The sequence below is a fragment of the Haliaeetus leucocephalus genome, unplaced genomic scaffold (genome assembly GCF_000737465.1).
Source record: "Haliaeetus leucocephalus isolate CR32 unplaced genomic scaffold, Haliaeetus_leucocephalus-4.0 Scaffold229, whole genome shotgun sequence".
In the NCBI taxonomy this organism is placed as follows: Eukaryota; Metazoa; Chordata; class Aves; order Accipitriformes; family Accipitridae; genus Haliaeetus; species Haliaeetus leucocephalus.
Genome location: NW_010972665.1, coordinates 2,513,434 through 2,539,411, shown reverse-complemented (window position 1 = coordinate 2,539,411; position 25,978 = coordinate 2,513,434). Strand labels below are relative to the sequence as shown.

At 37.4% G+C, this 25,978-nt stretch overlaps 1 protein-coding gene across 3 annotated transcripts in view; it reads right to left on the bottom strand.

The window, feature by feature from the left end:
* The window catches only part of ADK (adenosine kinase), a 296,805-nt gene that overhangs the window by 154,244 nt on the left and 116,583 nt on the right, over positions 1-25,978 (bottom strand). For all 3 annotated transcript variants that reach the window (XM_010567786.1, XM_010567787.1, XM_010567788.1), the window contains one exon: positions 4,919-5,091. In XM_010567786.1, the coding sequence (XP_010566088.1) occupies positions 4,919-5,091 (173 nt within the window). The remainder of the gene's footprint in view (positions 1-4,918; positions 5,092-25,978) is intronic.

Genomic DNA, 25,978 nt, shown 5'->3' with positions numbered 1-25,978 from the left:
AAGTCCCCCCCAGCGGCACAGGGGGATGGGGATGGGGTTTACGGTCATCACATGTTATTTTCTGCCGCTTCACCTCCTCAGGGGGAGGGCTTATCACACTCTTCCCCTGCTCCAGCGTGGGGTCCCACCACGGGAGACAGTCCTCCACGAACTTCTCCAACGTGGGCCCTTCCCATGGGCTGCAGTTCTTCACGAACTGCTCCAGCATGGGTCCTTTCCACGGTATGCAGTCCTTCAGGAGCACACTGCTCCGGCGCGGGTCCCCCACGGGGTCACAAGTCCTGCCAGAAAAACCTGCTCCGTGGGCTCCTCTCTCCGCAGATCCGCAGGTCCTGCCAGGAGCCTGCTCCAGCGCAGGGTTCCCACAGGGTCACAGCCTCCTTCGGGAACCCACCTGCTCCGGCGTGGGGTCCTCCCCGGGCTGCAGGTGGATATCTGCTCCACTGTGGACCTCCCTGGACTGCAGGGGGACAGCCTGCCTCACCAGGGTCTTCCCCACGGGCTGCAGGGGAATCTTCACTCCGGTGCCTGGAGCATCTCCTCCCCCTCCTTCTTCACTGACCTTGGTGTCCGCAGGGTTGTTTCTCTTACATGTTCTCACTCCTCTCTCCGGTGGCTGTTTTTCACGTCCCAACTTTTTTTCCTTCTTAAAAATGTTATCACAGAGGCGTTACCACAATCGCTGATTGGCTCGGCCTTGGCCGGCGGCGGGTCCGTCTTAGAGCCGGCTGATATGGGCTCTCTCGAACACAGGGGAAGCTTCCAGCAGCTTCTTACAGAAGCCACCCCTGTAACCCCCCCCGCTACCAAAACCTTGCCACATAAAACCAATACATTCCACCCCTCGCCTCTGTGCATCACATTTTTAAGAACTATCATTAAAATCTACATTCATCACACAAAATCTTCACTCACATCAACAAAAATAATTCCCCACACCAAAATCAAAATAATATCATCACAAAACCGACAAAAAGTGGACAATTTACACACAATCCACCCCTCGTCCCTTCAGCACAATTACAACAATAAAAATTCCCCACTCATCAAGCAGCTCTTAACTCTCTAGCTGCGTTCAGTCCATGTTTTGCCCATGACGGTAATTAGTGAATGATCTCTCCTGTCCTTATCTCGACCCACAAGCTTTTTGTTATATTTTTCTCTCCCCTGTCCAGCTGAGGATGGGGGAGTGATAGAATGGCTTTGGTGGGCACCTGGTGTCCAGCCAGGGTCAACCCATCACAGGGATGGCAGAGAGAATCGGAAGGAAAAAGGTCAAACTCGTGGGTTGAGATAAGAACAGTTTAATAGAACAGAAAGGAAGAAACTAACAATGATAGCAATAATAATAATGAAATGACAATAACAATAAAAGGATTGGAATATACAAAACAAGTGATGCACAATGCAACTGCTCACCACTCGCCGACTGATGCCCAGTTAGTTCCCAAGCAGCAATGCCCCCCCAGGCCAACTCCCCCCAGTTTATATACTGGACATGACATTACATGGTAAGGAATACCCCTTTGGCCAGTTTGGGTCAGCTGTCCTGGCTGTGTCCCCTCCCAACTTCTTGTGCCCCTCCAGCCTTCTTGCTGGCTGGGCATGAGAAGCTGAAAAATCCTTGACTTATTCTAAACACTACTTAGCAACAACTGAAAACATGAGTGTGTTATCAACATTATTCTCATACTGAATCCAAAACATAACACTATACCAGCTACTAGAAAGAAAACTAACTCTATCCCAGCTGAAACCAGGACAGAAAAGAAAGCGTATTAGTATTGCTAAGCTAGAGTATTCAGAGGGGTAATCACAAATTAGGTCAGAACCCTTTCCTGCAGAAAGCTACACAGAGTTATCAGAAACAATGAACATTCACATCAGGGCGTCTGGAACATAAATATACACAGCCACTTACTGGGAAAACCAGGAGTGCCATTAGCCAGCTCCTCCAGAAGAGACAAGAAAGCTGAATTACCTGAAGAAGGAAGTTAGCACGTACCTCAACTGGAACAAGAGATTAATTAGTAAGTAGAGTTATCAACTGGGGCCAGGTTGAAGTGATTCTTACAAATATAGAAAATGCTGAAAACCAAGAAACAATCAGAGGGTAATTAAAGATTGAGAATAAACTTGCTCTCACTAGAAGAGGTGGGGTTGCACAATGAAGTCTTTAGCAGCAACCATCGGCCATTTTTGTCTATCTCCCACAGAAGGAAATAAGTCTCTTGTACTCTCTGCACTCTCACAAGCACGCTCTAAAACAAGTGATTGAGATTAAGCCACTGTCTTTAGTATTTGAGCAAATGGTTGATATTAAGAGAAAGAAGTGTTTTATGTTAGCAAATAAAAAATATGACTTAATAAATTAAAGAAGTACTTGCGGACATTTTTATGAATAAATTTACCTAAACTTTTAAATTGCATTGAGATGCACGGCAAAAGATGCACGTATTTTTCCTGAATTCATGATGTATGTCTATTGACAGTCTGACTTCAGTTTCCCATCATGTCATCTAGGAAATGGTGATTGCTACAGGATGCATACACAGACACTATGTGACTGAAGAGAGAGAATCATAGACCAGAAACAACTTTATTGCTTGTCTTCTCTTTGAAAAACTGAATATGGATCCTGGAGATGAAGGGGCAAGTCTGCAGACATAACTTCAAAACTCCAGATGAAGATGAATGAACTTCCTTCCTCCACTGAGTATGTACATTCACTCCTGAGAGTAAGACATTATGTATGACATTAAATTGGGAAGGACAGGTTGATAAGCTGGAGGACAGGGCTGCCTGTCATTCAGTGGATCTTCAATAGCCTGGAGAATGGGGCTGGCAGAAACTTGAAGGCAAATGCAAAGTCAAGCAACTAGAATGGAATAACTCCCACGCAACAACATAAGCTGAATGTTGACAGGGTACAACGCAGCTTTGCAGAAAAGGACCTGGAGGTTCTGGTGGACCACGTTTGGAACATGAGTCAGCAGTGCACCTGCACAAAGAAGGATAACTGCATTCTGGCCTACATGAGCAAGCATGCAGCCAGCAGGACAAAGGAAGTTATATATTCCGAACAGAGGAAAACCCCTGGTCTGCAGACCTCATCGGGAGTTCTGTCTCCACCTTTGAGCTTTCCATTACAAGGAAGACACCGACACAATGCAGTGAGTCCAGCAGTGGGCCATCAAGATTATGAGGGGGCTGGAATACTTAACAAACAAAGAAAGGCTTGGCTAAGCCTTAAAGAAGGGGTTCCTAAGGGGAGACCTTCCTGCTGTCTTCAAATATCTAATGAAAGTTTACAGAGAAGATGGAGCCAGACTATTCTTGGACACAAGAAAGAACAGACACAAGCTGGAAGAAGGAACATTCCAGCTGGGTATCATCAAAAGAATTTCTCCCATGAAGAGTGGTCAAACACTGGAACAGCTTGCCCAGAATATCCTTGGAGATATTAAAAACCCAGCTGGACATGGCCCTGAAAAACATGACCTAACTTCAAAGTTGGCCCTGCTTTCTGCAGGGGTTTGGACCAGATGTTCACTCTAACTAAAATTGTTCTAGTGTTCTACATGTTATATGGAAAATTCTCCCTCCTCTGACTCTCAGTTCAGTTCATGTTGCTGCCTATTGCCTTTGCTAATTCTGCCCAAAACATTCACCAAGAAGTTTGGCGTGGATTTTAATAACGGGACTGCTATCTTACCTTAATAAATTCTGCTAACTCCTGATACTGCTTTGAAAGGGAAAGAGCACTTCCTCAGGATCCATGGCACTGAAAGCCACAGAGGTAAACCAAAAAGGATAATGGCAGATATTTTGCTCTTATTCAGAGCCAAAAAGAAAATATTCTTCAGGGTAACCAATAGCATTTTCATTATTGTTTCAATATCTAGTATCAGAAAATTTAGATATTGGCAGAAATCAGGGAAGGTTCATGTGTGCTGGTAACATCTCAAGATTAAGGCAGACCTGACTGGCTAGTTTTGAAACCTTTAAAAAGTCATGAGGAGGTAATCAGTAAAGAAGTAATACATAAGTTCAAGTGTTGTGGGTGGAGGGAGAAAGAAGAAAGCAAAGGGCCATGCTCAAGATAAATGCCTATTGTCTTCATTATCTCTTTCTGAAATTCTTGGTTTTACTGATTTTATTACAATACCCCAAATAAATAATTCTATAAATGGGTTCTTACTTATGGAATGCTTTGAACCATACCAAATACCACAAAGACATTGCTCATAGTCTACAAATATAAGAAAGGTTGAATAGAGTTTTGGAGAAGTGATTTTTTTATATAGCAAAGACCATCCAAAAAAAAGTAGCAAATGAAAACATGAAAGACAAAATTCAGAAGAAATTGTTAAGATGTAAACATACAGAGTTACAGCTATTAGATGAACATCTCAACAACTGAGGCAGAAAAAAAAAAATCACTTTTTTCTTCCTCTTGTATAAAATCAAATTAACTCTTTCAATCAGGCTATATGCTGACACCTATCCTCTTTAAACACATTATCACCTGAAGTATATTCTTCATTTGCCAATCAAGTATATGCCTCACATGTCAATCAGGTTTCCCATATGCTGCATAAACATACTTGTTAACCAGCTTTTTTCTCCCACATATTTTCTCACTCCAGAGCAACTGGAAGCTATAGAGTTCAGAAAGAAGTAGTATATTATTATCTCACACTTTTCTGCCGTAATAGAACTGCTGTTCTCTAAAAGTATATTAATACCACCCAGCCCCAAACTATGAGCCAGGCAGTCCTGTGTTGTCTCAAACCAGTGCTAATACTTCCCTTATCATTCAAATAACAATTTTTCAAGGCCAAATATTCCAAACAAATTAGGCTCCACACTATGCTGAATGCATTTATATCTTCAGAAAATATCAAAGGCCCCTGACCTGTTATCACTAGTGATGCAGGCAGCACAGGTTCCTGTTGGTTCTTCACTCTGCTCATAGTAATGGGCATCCACATGAGCTTCCTCAGCCTTCTTCTTTAAGATCTCCCCAAATTTATCTTTGCCAATGCACCCAAAGAAAGTTGCAGCTTTGTAAGGGCTCTGAATCATCCACTGCAGATTGACAGGGAAAACAAACAAACAAACAAAAACAAATACAAAGTTAGCATGCCTGGTATATTATTTTTTGCCATTTTTTTTCTCTCCACTTTCCATATTTAATTCTGTGCTTACAGAGCACTGTGACATACAGAACAATTCTATGCCTGAAGTAAAAAAAATCTGGTACATCAAGGAAGGGAAGGTCCAACAAAGAATAAAAAATTAACCCTTAATGATCCCGCTAAGTGTTTAATACCTAATGTAAAACTTAAATACATATAGTTCACTATCAAATAAAGTAGATTAGTATGTTTTTACAAGGTATTTCAAAATAAGTCCCTTGCTCAAAGGAGATGCCCCTACACTTACAATTAATCAAGCAACGTATGGTATCTTCAAAGAAAATTCGTAGAAAATAGAAGACAAAAGAAACACCCCCCCACCTCACCCCCCAAAAAACCAGAGAGATAGCATGTGAGGAAAACAAAACATCTGAGAAATCTACGAGGAAATTGTGCAACATTCACAATATATATAAAAATTAAATGGTACTGAAAATAACTATTTGTGTCTACCATTTAATTATATGCAAAAAAGGAAATGCTCCCCATTTACACTGTTAAATCACGCATGAAAATAGCTATCTCCAATTTTATTAAGAGCAGTTCCGTCACTTGAATTGTAAAGAACGAGTGTAGCTGCACAGTGTTGCTAAGGTGCCAGATTATTTCATAAAGCTCCTCTTTTATTAATACAAAATATGTATCACTCAACTGTAAATGTAACTCCATTTTGTACTAAGTTAAAAAATAGCATTTAGCAGCACTGTAAATCAAAAGTGAACTAAAAAACCGTGAAGAACCAATCATAGGCCCTACTCTGCTGGTAGTGAGTCAACCAACTGAAGTGATTATAATTCACTCTAATTACAGTCAGAAGGCTTATCCACTCAATCTATAGTATGAATTAAAGGCTACATCAATTTACTGCTATACTAAAACCCTACTTATAATTGTTTCCTAATCAAGATTTAAATAAACGATAATGTCTCCATTACAAAGCAGCATTAATGGTAGCTGTGGGTTGTAGAAAGGTCAAGTAACTGAGTTGGAAATACATGCTTAGTCACATCTTTATTACTTCCAGCTCCAGAGGAGAGAAAAAAAAAAAAAAAATCTTTAGTCATGTAAAAGTCTTCATTAATAAGGCAAAGGTGGACAAAAGTTGCAAGGTCTCTTTCCTGCAGTAATTTAATATATATAAAGTTTAAGTACAAAAAAGACTCTGTCGTCAGATGGTGGCAGCATTCAATCTCTCATTCATGAAATGCACGCTACATATGCTCTGCTAATGTATTCCATATCACTCTAAATTAATATAAATTAAGAAAACCCCTAACAAGAGAATTTTCTATGATGTCCTTGTATTTTACATACATTTGCATATACGTAATACACATTTGCAGTGTTCATTCAGGATGTCTTAGGAACAGTAGTCTTTTATATTTTGAGGTATGGTTAAGTAGAACAGATTATTTAACAAGACTAAAGATGTTGTGACCTACTGTAAGCAAATATGGAACCAATTTCTACACTGATAAGAACAGAAGTACCTGAAGCCTTGTGTCCCATGTTGAAAAGCATGCTTTACTCTCACAAATAACAAGAATTGATAGAGATCACTATGAACAGCATTTAGCAAAGCATCAAACCCCAACAATTCTTCAAAAAACATAAGACTTCAAACTGCACCTTAGGCTTACAACATTTTATCAAATGACATAACTTTTCCATCCTTTATATATAAAGTCTGACAACATTTGGAGCAACAGTAAATAATATTTCACATCCACCTTGGGAAAAAGAATTTCTGTTCAAGTATCACAGTTTTGGCTATTGGCAGCAGCTCAGTTTGAATTCAGATGTGATACATGCCGTAACTGTCACAATGCTTACTTGAAATGTAAGTAAAGTTATTCTTGAGAATCAGGGGTCACGAGCTAGGATTTCTTGAGATGAACCTCTGTATATTGTGCAGACCACTTCTATAAGCAATGGTTCTGCTCACATGCGTGATTATTTGAAACACAGGTTTATACGGTGGGGGAATATTCCCACTATATAGATATTCTTTTCATTTGAACATCTGAGCTAAGTTAGCCAACACTGAGGAAGATGGAAAAGTAGTTCAGCAGTGTTTCTGGAAAGATCCTCTCATCACAGATCTCCAGTTACAAATACTCCTAGCTTCTTGGAACTATCTCCCACATATTCCCACAATAATGGTAGTGAGGTGTTGCTAGTTGCAGAACTCCCCCAAACTGTTCCTCTTTTCCTCAGCTAAAAGGCTACATATTAGTAAAGGCAAAAAATGGACACCACATCACAAACTTGATGAAACTGAACTATAGAAATATCTCTGTGGTATCGCATTGAAGTTGCACCTAGTAGAATGAGTCACAGCAGGCATTTTTTGCATACATGTGAAAAAACAAGAGACAAAATAACATCTTCAAGGTAGACTCTGGAGTACTATTTAAAAAATTTGACCCTGGATTCGAATTTAATTTTTAATAACCTGATATGGAAAAAACAGGCTTCTATGGGCTATTTCACACACCGTTGTTATTGTTGTTATTAGCAACATTTTGGCTAAAACGCTCTAAATGGGAATGGGGGTCAGTCATCATAACACATTTATCACCATGAAACAGTCATGCAGCGTTATAGCCGATATTAAATGAAGGCCAATAATGAACTGCACAGATAAATGCAAATTCTTTTTATAGATTTATGTGGAATACAAGATTTAATTGAATGAAAAAGACTCTAGACAGAAACGGAAAATGACCCAGCTCAGCAGGGACTTGCATAATGAGTTAATTATCTAGGGTTTGGCTAGGCAGCAAGGCAGCTATTAACTAACTGTATTGACAGTCTGGTCAGGAGAGGCTGGCCCCTGGCCACACCATGAATCCTCATCATCACCCAAGGGAATCTGAGGCTGTTAATGGCCCAAAGACAGAAGTGTCAAAAGTAGGAACCTATCATGAAGGAACAAGACAGCCTCAAGAGTGGGATACCACAAAGGAAACTCAAAATCTAAAGTGGTTTATGAAATCTAATGTGTTTCTCCATCCTAAAGTTTTCTTCTGTCAACGCAGCTTGGATATCAGTACACACAAGGACAAGCCCTGAGCTTTTCAGCTAGGATAAGCATCCATGACAGAGGAAGGAGCATGGGAAATAGAACACTTTTCAGATGTTCTCTTGAGTTAAACAGATTGCATTTGCCTTACATTTTTGTTGTACACAGCCTGGTAAACTAAATGTGTTTCTTGCCTTTAGTATAACTCTGTCTTAAAATTAGGCTGATTTCAAACTAAGCATCATCTACTATCAGATTACCCTATCCCTACAGGCACATTATTCCTTATGATCAAATACTGAAGCCAGCACTTCTAAAAGAGGCCAGCACCTTGGACACTCAAGGATATATTAGAAGGTGACAGAACACTTCTCTCCTTATTTCTATGAGGCTAACTTGGGCTCACAGTAGTATCTGTTCAAGTGTTTTTTCATGGTCACAGTTAACAAGGTGAACTCTTTGGCATGCTTTAGCTATCAGAGAAATATAAGAACCTTTGTTCCAGGGAGTGGGTGGCAATTGCAGAGAATGGCATTGTCTTTTCTTGCAAGATGCTGGGATGCCAAGAAAACTGGGTAACAAGTAAAACTGAAGACTCAATTGTGACTTTGTGAGACTGCTTGAAGTTAACTATGTTGAACTCTTTCACATCCGCAGACTCACCTATCTCCAGCTGGTTAGCAAATGGCTTTGGAAACAACCTTTCCTCTGAGTTACAGAAGCACTTCTAGAAGCACTTCTTCCAACACTAGAAGGGACTTGACTTTGATTGGCTACTCAATGCTGTCTTTTGAGAACAATATTCAAGATGAGATGACAGAGTTACCTGAATGGTACCTTACACCCCAAAAATAAAAAAATGCCCCTTCATATTACATGAAAGAAAACCTGTGGTCTTAAAGAATTAAAGAAAGGGAGAGAACTGAGCTCTTTGATTTTTATTTCCCAAGCTTATCCTATTTAGCTTGAGAATGCCATGCTTCTGCCACAGGGGCAGAGACCAGTACCCCATATCACAACACTTGATCTGCATTCAAAGCTTTTCTTTGTTGTTCCTGCAAAGTTCAAAGGAGGACCTCTACTTGAAAGGCAAAAAGCAGCAAAACTAAACAGTTGATCTCATTTACCTTACTATTTCCAGTTGCAAAGATACTTCCCCTGCAAAAGAAGAGTTTGCTGCTGCTGGGTCTCAGTACACAATCCTGTAAAACTTAAAAAGAAACTCCATACTAATGAAGCTTAAGACAGCTTTATAGCCCTCTGACTAAAACAAAAATCCTTCAGGAATTATTTCATTTTACTCCAACTCTATGCTTTGCTGTAAGTGCCACTGTTAACTGGACAACATCGATAATCAGAACAAGGAGTCTGACAAAGACTCTCGCTATCGGTTCCACATTGTTCTCCATCTGAACTCCTTAGCTCCCGAATTCTTTTTTAAAGCTGCAGCCACTAGCGCATTTCCACATCTGTCAGTTGTCTTAAACTAACAATGCCAAAGCGTATGAAGCTTTGCTTAGACTGACATACCTTCTGCACATAGGAGTTTTCAGCTGTAGACTTGAATCCTAAATGCCTAGGAACTGACAACACAACAGGAAGCATTATGCCCCTTCACAGTGAAGGATCTTCAAAACTCATTAACACTGAATACAGACATCTGAAGTGCATCTGAAGTACATTATTTGAAGCTGGACTCTTCTCTGCATGATCTGTCAAATCCGATCTTATTTTAAATTGCAGCTCACAGAGGAGAGGACTCCAAAGACCTAAAATTAGCTAAGACTTAACATGCTTGCTAAAATCTAAACAATGTTAGCAACTACTCATGAAGCACTCTTTATTAGTAAATCAGAACAGAAATGGCTTCTTTTTATCCAGTGCTATTTGGATTATCTCTTATTTTTATATTCTGGATTTTAGAATGAGCCCATTCACTTTTCAGAAGGTTTCACCAGTCTGTTGTACCCCTAGGACACATCACCAATTATATACACAGTCCATTAAAAAACTCTTACAAATATTTTTAGAAATATTTTAGATGCTAGAAGAAAATAAATCACACCTCATCTTCGAAAACCAGATAAAATGAGAAAAAGTGGGATCAAAAACCTAAATCATTATATATAGCTTAAAAACATGAGAACCTGACAATATGCAAAACAATCCTAAAAAAAGACATTAGTACCACTGTTCCAGGTGAGCTTACTTATTTCTTATGAATGATGTGATACACCTCAAGCACAACTGGAATGCAATATTCTGTTACCACTACATATATTATATCATTTAAAATCCCTACCATGGTGGGTTAAACCCAACCAGCAGCTAAGCCACCACCCAGTCACTCTCTCAATTCTGCCTCCTGGGGGCATGGGGGAGAGAACTGGAAGTGCAACGGTGAGAAAAAAAATGCATGCATCAAGATGAAATGATGCAAAGGCAATCATTCACCACCTCCCACCAGCAGACCGATGCTCAGCCAGTCTCCAAGCCATGGCTACCGTGGAAAAACTCCCCCTCCCTTCCTGCCCCCACCAGTTTTATTGCTGACCATATTCCATACGGTCTGGACTATCTCTTTGGTCAGCTGGGGTCAGCTGTCCTGGCTGCGTCCCTTCCCAACCTCTTTCCCACCCCGCAGCCTACTTGCTGGGGCAGCAGAATGAGAAAACAGAAGCGGCCTTGATGCTGTGCAAGCACTGTTCAGCAATAGCTACACATGCTGTGTTAAACAACACTGTTTTGCTGACAAACCTAAAACACAGCACCATATAGGTGCCCATGAAGCAATTTAACTCTGTTCCAAGCAGACCCAGCATACCTACTACAGAATCACTGTTATGAGAACACAGCATCAAGACCCTGGAAAACGGATGAGATACTACAGTTTTGTTCCAACATCTTTGGTATCTTTTTTCCTTTTCCTTTTTTTCATTGATCAACATTTAAAGATTGCAACAGCTATTATCACATAATGGCCATGTAAGAAAAAAATAGAAAAGGAAAAAATAAGCTTATCTTTATAAAAGCAGGCTTGCAAAAAGGAGCCCCATGTCCTGTACAGTAATTCTTCCACCATTAGCTGAAGCTGCCAAATCTTGCATGAGGAAGCCATATTGTTAAAATATATGACAACACCCTCAAGCAACTTCCAGTCAAATGAGATAAAAGTGATAATATTTTTTAAAGGAAAAGACTAGCTAAAGCCTTGCACTGAGACCAATATCTAAATCTTATTGGGATCTGGTTCAACATGTACTATCCAAATCTCTGCACAGGAATATCTATTAGCTATAGTGTGGCGCCACAAGTTATATTTTGCTATAGCTTTTCAAATTAAGATGTCTATCAAAACGTTAATCATCCAGGAGCAGTACTTCATTCACTTCTACATTTAAAAACACAAAGCTAACAAACTGCCTCTTAACAAAATCTGTAATACAAATAACTATTTTCAGTGCTGCTATTCTTTTGTATTCCATTTCCTATTCTTTACCTCTTGCTCTTCAATTGCTTTTCCGCTGTTTTATTTTTAGTCTCGTTTGTAAGCTTCTTGCTGTACAAGGAAATACAAGCATATTTTCTGTAATTAAACATGGATTAGCTGTATTCCAAAGTTTCAGTGTGGCCAAAACCTAGCTCTCTCTTTTATTACACCCCTTAAATGTTGGCCAGTCTAGGCACCTAATTCCAATATTCCTTACTCCATCACCCTCTTATCCTGTATTTATAATGCTACAGTTCTGCCTCAAATACCTGAAGTGCTGCAGCCTCTCTTCTGAAGCTCAATATATGTTTCTGAGGCCAAAGGCAGAATGTCTCCTGCAAGATCTTACAAGGCACATAACTGAGACTGCAGCTGGCCTTGCATCCGTTCCCCATTTGAAGCACAGAACCTCAGACATCAACTACCTCCTCGTTGTTTGATCTGATGTGTCACTCCCTTTCCCTTTCCGCAACATTAATGTGGTCCCTGCTCAAAACCAGGTAAAAGATGATACATCTACAAAACAGGGCTGGTCTTGCCACTTCTTCATCACTTAGATGACAGTTACATGAAGGGTATCACAACAGTAAGAATTCCAGGTTTACTTGGGAGTCTTCTGCAGCTGTTTCAGTGTATACAACTATTTATGAAAAAATTTGCTAATATTACAAAGCTATGTATGAGGTAAGGTTTAAGAGTATCTGTATCAGTAAAAGAACTCAAAGATAGTAGCTTCCTTGCTGAACACTGTGTGTGAAACATAGCAAAGTGGCAAATAAAGTACAACATAAAAAAGTCTTGTTACGCTGTGTCTAGAAGCTGTAGTGTTAAGCTGTTAATGGAAGCATATTAACAACATGAAAATGGAACACCATACTTGTGTACAGTTAGACAAACTCATCGGGCAACTGTATGCTACTGTTAACCATGCCTCAGCCTTCTCTACCTGTAAAGAATTAGCACTCGCTTCCTAGAGATACAGGGAAGACTGATAAGCATTTTAAAAATGCCTTAAATTTCTCCAGTGTGAAACACTGTATATGTATTTAAGTACTAACCTGTAAGTGAAGTTGATATTGTTGCAAAGTGACATTTTAGGATATTTCGCATGTGATTTTGCATATCTATAACCTCAAAACAAATCTTCCTTTTCAAAATGCATGCATATGTCACTCTCACTCCCCAGCTAGATGATGTGCAGTCTCAATGAATACACCCACACTCAGAATGACAGCAAAAATTCCACAAGTGAAGAGACTTCTTTCATTGTCTGTCAGCACAAAATTCATAAAGCACAAACTGTAAACAGCTGCCTATCAGCTTCTATCAGCAATAGTATCAAAAACAGATGGCAAAGGTCAAGTCAAAGTTTATTGACAATGATGAACTTTGACAGCCTCTATTAAATTACTTCTTCCTTTAAGGTGTATGTGATCAAAGCAGCAGAGAGATTTTCACTCAGTCACATAACAAGCTATTTGTTGAGATTGAAACATCTGGTCAATATCTCCTAACACTGCAATTTCATGCACAGTTAGCAATAGGGTACATCTCTTCTTCTTACAGGGTCCATAAGGGTGGCACATATGGCCGATCATTTCATTCAAAAAGGTTTCAATTCCAGGCATTACATACAATTGTCTCTATGCTTTATAGTATTTTAAGTCTACCTACCATCGTTTTCCATCATCACTGCTGTCTGCTCTACTGGTTGCTATAAAAGCCCACAGATATGACAGAGCACTTAAAGCTTAACAGCTTTTGACTACTGGAGTTAGAAGGCAGTTAAGGCAAGGGAGTTTTTAAAGTGGCAGGTCTTCAACTATCTGTTGACAAGAATTCCCAATGCATTAAACTATTTACCAAAGCTCTAGTAACAAAGATTATAATTTTTGTTGTAATAGCAAACCCTTCATTTATGAGGAATTCCCAAGCAATTAGAGATCACCCTTTTTTCCAATTTATAAATTATTATACATTTTACACACATAACATAAAACACACTATATTTCAAGTCAATGTGTGAAAATTGTAAGAATTTGATGAATCATAATCCTATTTCTCAGTCTGAAATAGCAAGAAGAGACAAAATGTTATCTATCCCAAATGCTGAGAAATGCTTGCCTTTAAAATTATGCATCTGTGTTGCCACAGCAACAAGTAAGGGGTAATGTAAAATGTACTTAATCCTTCCATTTCTAAATCCCAATCTTTATGGTCAAAAGAGAAAGAAGGGCTAGTTGCAAGCATGCCTACAGAAAGTACATTCCAAAGAATTTTCAGTTAGTATTAAATAACCTCCATTTTTATTCAGTTAACAGTTGATTTCCACATCTCATTCCCATACTGGCTGACTCCAAATAGTATCTGAACCTTAAAATTTACCTAGCAGTTGTAGGAAGACATTGACTCTAAAACTCCACAATATAATTACGCATCTTGCCCAGGTGCTGCACCAAAGGCATAACAGAGGGGTGGGCAGAGAAGGGAGAAGGTAGACAATCTCCATGTGGGAAAATCTACAAAGTGCTTGAACAGAGACATCCCTCAGAGATGTCACTGAAGATGCCTGGGCATCTGGAGAGTGTGCTGACTTTCGGCACTATGGCATTTATTCAGTATTATCTCATTGTTCTGAAGGAATGGGGTATGTAACCTAGACTTAAAAAAAAAAAATAAAAAAATAAAAAAATCAGAATTGTCCACTAGAAACTGATGGGTTTAATATAAATGTCAGGATACGGCTTACAGGTAACAGAACATGTTTACAGGTTGTAAACATGAGCCTAAATAAGAGCCTGTCACACCATGCCACAAAGGCAGACAATCAAGTCAGGAAAGCAACTAATTAGCTGTCACTTAATTTCTACACCAATGCTGTTAGTGCTAAGTAGTTAGTTGGATTCTAACTGTTTTCTCATAGGAGTGCAAAGGAGGAAACGTTCCGTTCCAGGAGCTCCAAACAAGTTCAGAAGTGACAGGATTAGCACTATTAAATTGCAGTCTTTTTTCAAAGAAACCCGCAACAACCCCACCCAGTTGCAAAGGGTGTAAATTCAGCCTAAACTTAATTGTATAGGTACAGCAAGGCTTATAGCATTGTGGTGGAGCATTCCACGTAAGCTGGTAAGGAGTTTATTTCTTCCAGAGTTAATAAAGAAGTTTATCCAGACAAGATTAAGAGAAAGAAGTTTAAAAAAAAAAAATTTAAAAAAAAAAAAAAAAAAAATCTGGTGTCTCTCCTCGAACTTTCTCTCACTAGACTAGGAGCCCTCTGAATGACCAAGATGAAACTTTGGAAAGGTGATATTAGGCTTTGAGTTGACCCCATTAAGAATTAATATTTCAGGATTGGCCTCTCCTAAGTGTTATCCCATATACTCCATCCACAGTTCCACATGGAAATGCCCTCCCTCCAAGGTTCAATATTCGTAAGGAATGATCCCTCTTCCAAGGAAGAAAAATGTGAACGAACCGAAAAATTACTGCCTTAGGACACGCAAGTCTCAGAAAAGTCTCTGGATTCCTCACGTGTGACTTCCCACCACATTTAGTTGGAAATGCTCTATGTTCACCAAAGACTGTGACCGGCACACAGACCAGCTGAGATTCCAGCAGAATACTGGATCCACAGCGCGCATGTGAACAATGATTTGGAGGAGAACTGACACATGTTCTCACAAAATAATAAAAGGAATTGCCATAGTATTCCCAATAGAAGTACTCACTTCCTCAAAATTATAATGTTTTATGTTACTGAAACAAATCCATTATTATGTTTATCGCTATGTGTACAAACATTGGTGCCTTACCTTTAACAGTTCAGAAAGGAACAAGAATCTTTGGATAAAGTATATACTTCCACATTTCTAAATTACCTTTCAGCTTCTTATTCCAGTACCAACTAGATATAGGATCAATACAGAATACTAGCTGCAAAAGAAGTATTTATTTCTCATTGTTTCTTGCTTACTGACATCAAGAAGTCTGGACAAACTGCTGTTGCACTCTGTTTGGTCAGTTCTTCTGCAGAGGCGATTCAACAGGTCTTGAAGTTCTCGGTCCCTGTGCCCATACCCCAGAATCCCCCTACTCACCCACGGAAAGCCGGATGCAGTCGGAGCACCCGGGACTGCCCATGCACACACCAGCCACCTATGCGGTGCATAGGCAGGAAGCAGGTGCGCTGTACCAGGCACCCTCTGTGTGCGCTGCACGGCTCTGGCTCCCTTCTCCTCCCCAGGACTTCTGGGATGGAAATTTTGTAGTCCAGTGCAGAGAACTTCTTCAAGCCTCTATGTCAGATGCTTTTGCTAACCACTTTGGAGGAACAGCATACTCTCTCCCCCCAAGTGGTTAATATTATCCACCCATCTAAATAGATGTTTTTTATTCGATTCGCCAATAAGTGAATGGCAGCGATCTTATTTTTGCTGTTTCTTGATTTCTTAAGCATATAAATACTGTATCGTATTTGCCCCAGCTCACAAGAATCACTTTTCCCCTTGTCAGTTTCATCTGTAACGCCTTTAGATTTGCTGTGGTGGGATGAGCAATACCTTTGTCAAAATAATTTAAGACGGCTTCTATTTGCCATAAACTCTAAAGACACTCCATTCTGATTCCCAAGATATCAAACAAAATATTATAACTTTTGATTACTTTTAAACTGATGTACTCCTTCCTTCATGGTAATTTTTATATTTGATAGTAACAAATGTTAACTTTTTTTTCTTAAATTTTAAAAAAATCTATGACAGAAGTCACATAAAACTATGTGCAGTTGAAAGCAGCATTTGGCACTACCTGAATTTCTTGGCACATAGCTCAAACGCTCTAGTAAGTTCAAATAATTTTCACAGAAGAGATAATTTAGTCACCAAATCCTGTGTACTTCTCAAAAAGAACTGCAAATTGCTCTTAAATTTGTTTTCTCCTGAATTCAGTCATGGTTAAGACACTCGACACTTGACTCCCATGATCAGCTCAGCCTCAGCACTAACTCCCAGACCTAATTTGGCAGAAGTGGAAGGCAAGGGAAACCTTACATTTACTAGAATGCTGGGTTTGACTCAAAAAAGAGTCAACTCTTTTACTGTTGGCTTCAAAAAATCACAGGACCTGATGAACTTCAGTTTCTCTTTTGTACAATAGGAATTATTTTTTTTTCAAACTCTAAATTAAAAATTAACAGAAAGAAGAAATACGTACATGAAACACTAAGGAGAAGATGCTTTGCTGACAACTGTACAGCCTTGATCCACTTAATATTCTTTGAGTAAGGTGTATTTTGAAGTTAATGATTTCCTCTTCCAGTTTCCTCTGAGAAGCTGGAAAGCCCAGAACCAACTGTGATCTCAGTTAATCCAGTTTTATATTGATGTAAATTTATTCACTTCAATAGAATTGTGTATGATTTATGCAGATGCAAATGAAATAAAATAAAATCCATATTTAGTATGACTCTGTATATATTATCTTTTCATTTGGTAATTAATTTTTTATTTTACTTAAAGGAGCATCTGCAAGTATGCGTGTATAGCTTCATTATTTCCGTGTTTTAAAAACCTCTCCAATATCATCACCTACAATGCATGTATTGACCACTGTTAAACTATAATAGTTAAGATGAGAAGATCTATGTCAGGGATTGACATCCAGTGCAGGAGACACTTAAAGAGTACCACTTGAATTGTTTAAAGTAAAATAAGGAAGCAATGTCTTATCTGCATCAAAGCATGTGCAACAATAAAATGCCAAATTTTGAAAACCAACAATTTCTGAAACAGAATATGGAGTATTGTCTCTTTCCTTTTTTTCCATGAACATGGCAAACCAAGAATAAATTATAACTGCAATTCCTGTAAGGTTAAGAAACTATAGTAATTTGTTTTTAAAAAGAGTAAATAGAACTTCACTTTAAAAATATGTTTTCGATACAGCCACCATCCCAAAATATTCAAGTTGCAGAACAGCTCCCTAAGCATCTTAGTTGTGTATTCAGATTTGCTGAAGATCAGGTGAATCGCCTGTCAAATCACCCAAATACCATAAACCACTAAGTGACCACAAGTGACTCACAAAAACTTAGTGATAGGCATTGCAGTTCAGTCTTATGATCCTACTAGTAACAAGAACCTTTAGATATGGACAAAAAAAAGCATCTCTGAAAATGTGCTTATCTTCTATCCCCCAAATTCACAGATTTAGGATCTTCTCAATTTTTTTCTGTATTTTGGAATGCTTGCTATTGATGAACGTTGTACTGTCAGGATGAAATGCCAATTCACAACTTAATTTCAAAAGGCAAGAGTTGGAATAGCTAGCACCGAAGAAAGGAAAAAAAAGAATCAAAGAACAGCCAGAAGAAACTGCTTTCCAAAACATACTCTAGGACCTTTTTGTTCCTACTAGCATCATAACCAATAACTGTTAAAAAAATACATATAAAACTAAATGAAAAATCTTGTGGCCAAAATTTGGTGTGATACACTCTTGGCCTGTATGTGTCATAGAGGATAGTCAATGCTATTAAATGAGACAGAAATCTTCAGCTGATGCATTAGGAATACAGTAACTTTATTAATTGTTATAAACTTGGATTTTTTTCCCTCATGGGCAATTCCAAACATCCAGAATTATCTGCTCTTCTTTATAATAAATCTGTCATAAAATATCTCCATCTGAGCACATATAATAGTCCATTTACTTTTTAAAGAGATATTTTTATGTATGCTTTATAGAAGAAGATGACGTAAAATAGTCTAAACAATAATGTAATTCAACAATCTCTGTTGTTTTCTGCTCAGGGGCATTTACTGCTTTCAGCAGCACCAGGCAAAGCCAACAATCCCCTATCTTGCTTGCACTGGCTGCAGGACATGCTAATCGTGAACCCCGAAGATCCAACGTATTAGACAGCATGTACTTAATCTGAAACCCTAACTGCATATCTGCTAGTTAATTTGGATCTAAAATTATCATATTATTACTTTGGTATTTTGTATAATCATTTTCTGTACAGCACAAAATCTATCATATTGGAAGTGCACAAGTATAAATGTATTTAACTTAACATCTAAGGAAAACTAAAATCAAATGTTTTCAAACTATAAATATCTTGTGATATTTTCCTTCTCAGAGAGATAAAAACTGCAACATAATTTTAGGGATTCCTTCTGGAGTTTTTGGATATTGTCATTATTGTTAGCTGTTCTACTAATGTTAATTACATCATTACATGATTTCCCATGGATAACAACTTGTAATTCCATCTACTTATTCTCTATAGAGGCAGAGGAACACAGTAGATTAGGAGGCTGTCAAGATGATAAAATGACATCGAATGCAAATTTGTATTTGTAATACAGCATGCAAGATTTGGAAATGCTACTTAGAAGCAGCAAACTAGCTTCAGGCACTAAATGTATGCTTCAGGCAGCGAATGTATGAAAAAATGCTAATACATTAGAATATCTGAAGCAACAACAACAAAAGATTCTATCTACGTTAAGAAGAGAATCTGTCAATAAATAAACTGAAGGATAAGGACAAGTATCAATATTAAAACACTCACCAGTTATAACTGGTATAACACCGTTTCTCTTGATGCAAAAGCTAACAAGTAATGATATAAAAGGTTAACTCATTAGTCCTTACTTTTAATTTTCCAGAACAAATTCCTAAGCCTTTCAGATACTTTTAATCTAAAAGCCAATTTTCTGCACATATTTATATTGATGGAACCTAACTAGTATCAGTGGGATTATACCAGTATGGATTAAAAGAGAATTTGGTCCTATTATCTTAATTCTGGTAAGTTGTTAGTTGTTGTACACAGCATATGACTAGTCAAGACTAAGTCCTCAGGATACAAATACATTGCTCTCTCAGTGGGCTGTGAGGCCATCTATTAACTGTAAAGCAATTTGAAACTGAACAGACCAGATCAATGCTAGACACTGTTATGAAAGTACTGCCTCTGCATATGATTTTAAAGCCAGCATCACTACTTTTTATTCCTAAAACACAAACACATATCTTTTTACCAGTTTAGGTATAAAAACTACTTCTATAAAACCAAAGCAATTTAATATTAAAAAGAGCAAGCTGAAATAAAGTTAGAATGTCCAGGTGTTAACAAAAATTATTTCTGCAGATCCATTATTTTAACAATGTTAAAAGCATTCATCCCTTTATTAACATGACATAACCCACACTCTGGGAAATGCTGTAGAGTTTTGACATGTTATCCCAATTATTTTTTTTTTTGTATTGAAACTAGAAAGGGGGTTTGTTTTTTAATATTCTTATTAATATGGCAATGTGATTACTCTTATTTTAAGACAGCCTAAAACAGGACTGGACAAATTGTTACTGAAGGCTAAAAGCAGCCTACTACTGGCCAATGGCAGCAGGCCATCTTTGTAGATATCCAGGTTTATAATGTATATATTCCCATACTTACACTTTATTGTACCACATATCAATGTACAGGGGTTGCCCTGTGGATATGTGATAAGAGATGGCCAGGATGGGCTCTCCCTCTAGGGAGAAGGTATGGATTGTGTACTGCCACTTCATCGCATCATCTGACTAGGGGCTAGTTACTATCACTGCCATTGCTTCTATTTTTATAATTTTTATTTACCCTTTCTTTTGCCTTTTTTAATTTTACTATTATTTTCCAGAAAACAAATGTAGCTGTCACATAAGGATAGACTGATTTTTGAGAGGCTGAAATCTGTTATGCTCTAGGTTTCACGTTGCAAGAAATTTCAGAGGAGCAAGACCACAATCATCAACTTCTCAGAGGGCTGAGGCGTACTTACAACATTTAAATTTAGCCTAACAAAGCTAATATTTCTCCTGATGAGATGCAACATGGCAATGAAGATTCTTCATTTTCAGACCTCTCCAGTTTTCTCCTGAAAGTGCACATCCACTTAGATGTTTGTATACAGACTCCATATAGCAGACAAGAATTTTCTTGCCTCATTCTATTTTATGGACCACTTAACAAACCCATGATTACTTTTAGATCACTTAAATATCCATAGACAAACACAAGGCAAATACTAAGCAATAGACTCCTTCAAAGGTAGGTTAGAAATGAACCCAAATTCAGCTAGTTCAAGTTGACATCTTCAGTAGCTGCTCCTATTCCACCACCACCCCAAACACAATAGAAAGTTACAAAGGAAACTGGCATTACCAGCATACAGCTAACCTTTGTTAACAGACCAGTGTGTCATGCCTGGTGTGTCTAAATCCAGATTTATCAATTCTCCAGGTTGCTCCCTCAAAAAAGAGAAATAATTGCCACAGTGAGGATTCCATCTAGATTTAGCGATACTAAAAGCTCACCCTTTGGCAGCAATGATTTTGATGAGCTACCTCTCTACAACTGAGCCCCAGCACCAGCATACTGTCTTCTAGAGCTTTTGACACAGAAGCCAAAATAAACACTTTATTTTCCAAAATGTATTTGTTAAAATCCCAGTCTAACCCAGTATTTTAACATTTTGGAAAGTTTATGGTGACAAATGTAGGAAAACAATGTTGTTACAGTCATTCCTGCAATTAAATATGACTTACAGTATAATCCTGTCAACTTTTTCTTTTAAGAAAAAAAATTTCCTCCACTAAAAGCCAAAAGTAGCATTCCTAAGTCAGGGAACTGTATCTTATTTCCTTGCTAATCCATTACCCATTTTAACAATTGCTGAAGTCTGAACAAAAGATAGCAGTGTTAAAAAAAGAGAGCTAGAAATACATCAAAACAATTATCTTGGACTGTTTCAGAATGAGGTTTTAAAAAGACAACAACTTTACAGTTGTGTAGGCTGCACATCCAGAAGATATTAACATAGAAAGTCATAAAAATCCTTTCAACCCTGACCTTACCAGAGATCACAGACATAGCAAACTCCAGGTGTTACAACATTAAGCTAACCACCCCCCAAAACCCCCCAAACCCTCAACAACAAAAAACCCACAACACCAATACAGAAGTCTAAGCTTATTTCTCAAATGCTTTAGACTCCTTAAAAAAAACAAAACAAAACAAAACCCAAACACAAAACCCTTCTTAAATTGTTACTAAACTGTCAGTCCACACCACTGCCAGTTCGTACATATCATGTTTAGGATTAGCAGATTGCATTCCCATACACCGAGAAAGAACTAAAACAGAGAAAAGAAAATTCAGAGAAAATTCTACAGCACAGCAATGAATTCTGACAACTGGCAGTGTGCAATGATGGATCCCACTTAGAGAGTATTAATAAGTTCTATCAAGTATGTAGAAATCAACTGATTTATGGAATTCAGAGTTTAATGCTGCACATGAAATTTCTATTAAGAGAAAAATCCAGTGTTTTGATAAGATGTAAACCACCTTAAAATAAGGAAGCAATTATAACTACACTGCACATATGAGTGAGCATTATACAGTCATTCAATATTTTATTTTGTCACTTTCTTTATTGTAACATACAGCTATTGTACAACAAACTTTTTATGGCAGAAGAGTAGTTTTTGCTCACTTACAAGCATGTCACCAAAAGATGATGTTCACTTAGCTGATCTCCTCAGTAAAAATCCTATTTTTCTGTCTGGGTGAGCACATTATCCCAAAACTTCCTACTGTATCTACTTGGAAAGCAATCACAAATTGTTCTCCCTTGAACAACCTATTATTCCAAAACAAGGTCTCCTTGAACTGTAGTAACGAAACAAACATACCTGGAAGAAAACCAAGCTATTGTTACTAGTACATGGGTAAAATTCGTTCAGTCAATCACAATAAATTGTTCCCAGGTATGCGAATAAAATCTTGCTGCTTCCATCAGAATACATAAAATCATTGTTTTCAGCATACCCCTAGAAATTTAAATGAAAGGTAAGTGTTGATAAGCAATTATGAAGCAATTTTCCATTTGTATATTTTGTACCAAACTCCAGTGAAAGCCTAAAATTTGGTTCAGAAAAGATGGCAGATAAACCACTTTAACATTTACTTCACTATCCTGTAAAGTGTCATACCAAAAAGAAAAAAGATTCTGCTTACTCAAAATTGGCTAAAATAATATTCACCTAAACCAAACAATAAATACTATATATGCAACAAGAATTATCTGTAATATTTATTGTGTTCTGAAGGCAATGTCTACCACAAGGCTCAGTAAAGATGGAATTGCACCTTGTATTTGGAAAACAAAACTACTTCTTCTAAATAAGCAGTCTGAGAGCTGGATCACTCTGTGAAACCTTCTACATTCACATTAACAGGAGCTCCAGTTATCTGCAGTCTTCTGCACAAATTGTAGGGTGTTGTATCATATTGTGGTTTTGTGTTTTTTGTTTTTTTTTTTTAAAAAGCCACTCTATCTACAATCCCAATTTTTTCAGATCATCACAGCTGCACTCAAGGCAGCATTGACATTTTTTTCAGACACTACTTAAAGTAGCAGATGCATGGTGGAGAGAAGAGCAGGTTACAAAATTTTCAGAACAACCAAAATAAGTTTCTGTTTCACAGTCAGGCCTAGAATAGAGCCAAACAGAATAGAGCTTAAGAACTCTAACTATCCATAACTATCCGACTCAACATACAGGGAACAGAAAAAATGAACACAACACTATTAAAACCAAATGGAGCAGCAGAAGAGGTTTGAGTATATAACTCAGTGGTTCTCTTAATTAAAGTTCTCAAACTATTTCAGTGAGTAATTCTTCATGAGGTTACTATAATCACATTAGATGTCAAAATGGCTGGCAGAAGCAAGTCAGATTTTTCTTTATAAGCGAACTTCAATAAAGCTCTCATTTCACCTTATTTAATTGCACAAATAAAGTATGCTCCTTTTACATCTCACAGAATCAGTAATGGAATTCTGCTTTTTTGTCATGCTATACAATCACCATAATTGTACAGCAAATATCCAAAAATTAACTGATCTAATAGCTCTGCCTTGGCAAATCAATAGGGTTTTGCACAGTACAAAGTAAACTAGTACATCACTCAAATACTTTTTTTTCCTTTGAGTCTAATGATCACATTTCAGTAACCAATGAACCAAACACAGCTCAATTAATTCCTTTACTGCATTAAGAAGTTATTCTTCTCTTGACATTCAGGCATAACTGCCATTAATATTAATGGGAGTTATGCGTGTTTATCACAGTGACAACAAACTCTTTCAGATACACAGTATAGAGTCTGCAGGCAAGTGTGAAGATCCTTTGATAATGTACTGTACTTCCCTTCTCCAACACAGAAAAGCTGTATGCTTCAGAAGCTGAACTATTTAGTCACATCAGAGACAACTCTAAGTGGGGATAGTCATTGTAACTGCTAGAAACTACTTCTGTTTGCTTGTTTTAAACAGCTTACTACTTTAATTTGAGGGTCATACAGAAAAACACTGAAGAGGAGAATTTCTTTCTTACCTTTGAATGTGTTAAGCAAATGCAACTTGTAACTTTAAAGAACAGGAAACAATCATATAATGGGACAAAAGTTCCAGGTGGGTGGATCTGTAGTTCTGAGGAACAAATCAACAGTGCAATGTACCAACAGAATAAGGTCTTGGGGAAGAGGTGGAAGTGGTGTTGGGGGGAAGAAGCCACAACGGTCTACAATATGAAAAAAGCATTGCGTAGATCAAGATGTTATAATGTTCTACACACTAAAATAATTAAATTCACAAGTTTGACACTGAATTTAACTTGGCTAACAGACAAGCTTATCTGCAACTACCCCATTTTTAAAAAATCTGTAATTTATGCTGTCTTGTTCTGAATTTATTTCTTCAGTCTAGAATACTGGGCAGAGTAAAACAAAGTTATATAGAGGGTGAAAAACTGTGGCTTCAGATTTCTTGAATTTAAGTTTTCAGAATAAATTAAACCTAATAAGTTTTTAAATACTTCATAAATACTGTGATACTCATGTTCAATTTTAGTGCTACGGTTTGTATTATCTAAACTTAAGTTATTTTTAAAACACTGAATAGAAGACTGGATTCTTTCAACTACACGAGAAAAGTTTCTTTGAAAGACTGCCAAAAATACTTTTATAGCTGATATGTAGCTGACACATTAACTTGCTAAATGTTTGTGGAAGTACTAATGACTAAGCAAGGGATATCAAAGACAGTGAATAAAAGAACAAACAGCTGCCAGTACTTGGCATTCCATTCTGCTATCATAGCTAATATGATTGGCAAAGGAAGTTACACCTACTTTATAATAATAAAACTACATTTGGCAAAAACTTCTTAGATGGAAGTATTCCAGCACTCAATTTTCCGAAAAGTGTTGCATGATTCATTAGAAAGATCAAAATAAAATATACTACTACTGTAACTGCAATACTGCAGAGAATTATAAAAATATAGCATCCAGATCAGCAGTCTGCTAAGATATATAATTAGTATTATTTTCACACTGATATACTTTTTACTATCATCACATTGTGACATGGTTGAAAGCATTCAGTTAAATACATATGAATGTCCAATTGACTTGGTGCTGAACATTTTACTGAAGAGTGTCTTTTTGGATACTATGATAGCATAAGAGTCCAATTTTAAATAACCCATTCTACATTAGTAATGATAGGAAATATTAAAAATTTCAGTTGACTATCCACTGAAAAAGCATGGAAATTAACATTTAAGAGCTACTTACAGCTTTGAAAATCCCCTGAAAGATCGTAAGTTGCATATAAAGCCAATAAAACTTGGAGTTTCTAACTTACTTTTACTATTGGTCTAATAATTATTCTACTATACTCAGTGTAAAATGGAACTCTACATGTTTATGATGATCAATATTTATCTTATGTTAATTCTTCCCCGGTATGTTAAACTTTAATATATCTTTGCTTATGCCTTCCATATTTAACAGATTTCAAGTACTGATTCTAAACTGTTACAGTAAGTGATTTTTTTTTAAAAATACTGGTTTCAGAATATGTAGAAAGTTGTTGCAAAACAGTTGATTACAGAATCATTATTATGCAATTATCATCATAAACCAGAAAATATTATGCAAAAATTGACCTTAAATCAGGGTTACCAAAGATATTGAATTAGTCAGATATAACTGGTTTAAGAGAGTAGGATAATGTAAGTACAAATGATATAAAATGACCACTCTCAAATAATAAAGGGAGTTTGTTTTCAGCAGGTAAACACATATACTAAAAATTATTCACATAAAAATCATATTTTAAAAATTAAACTTTTAAATTTT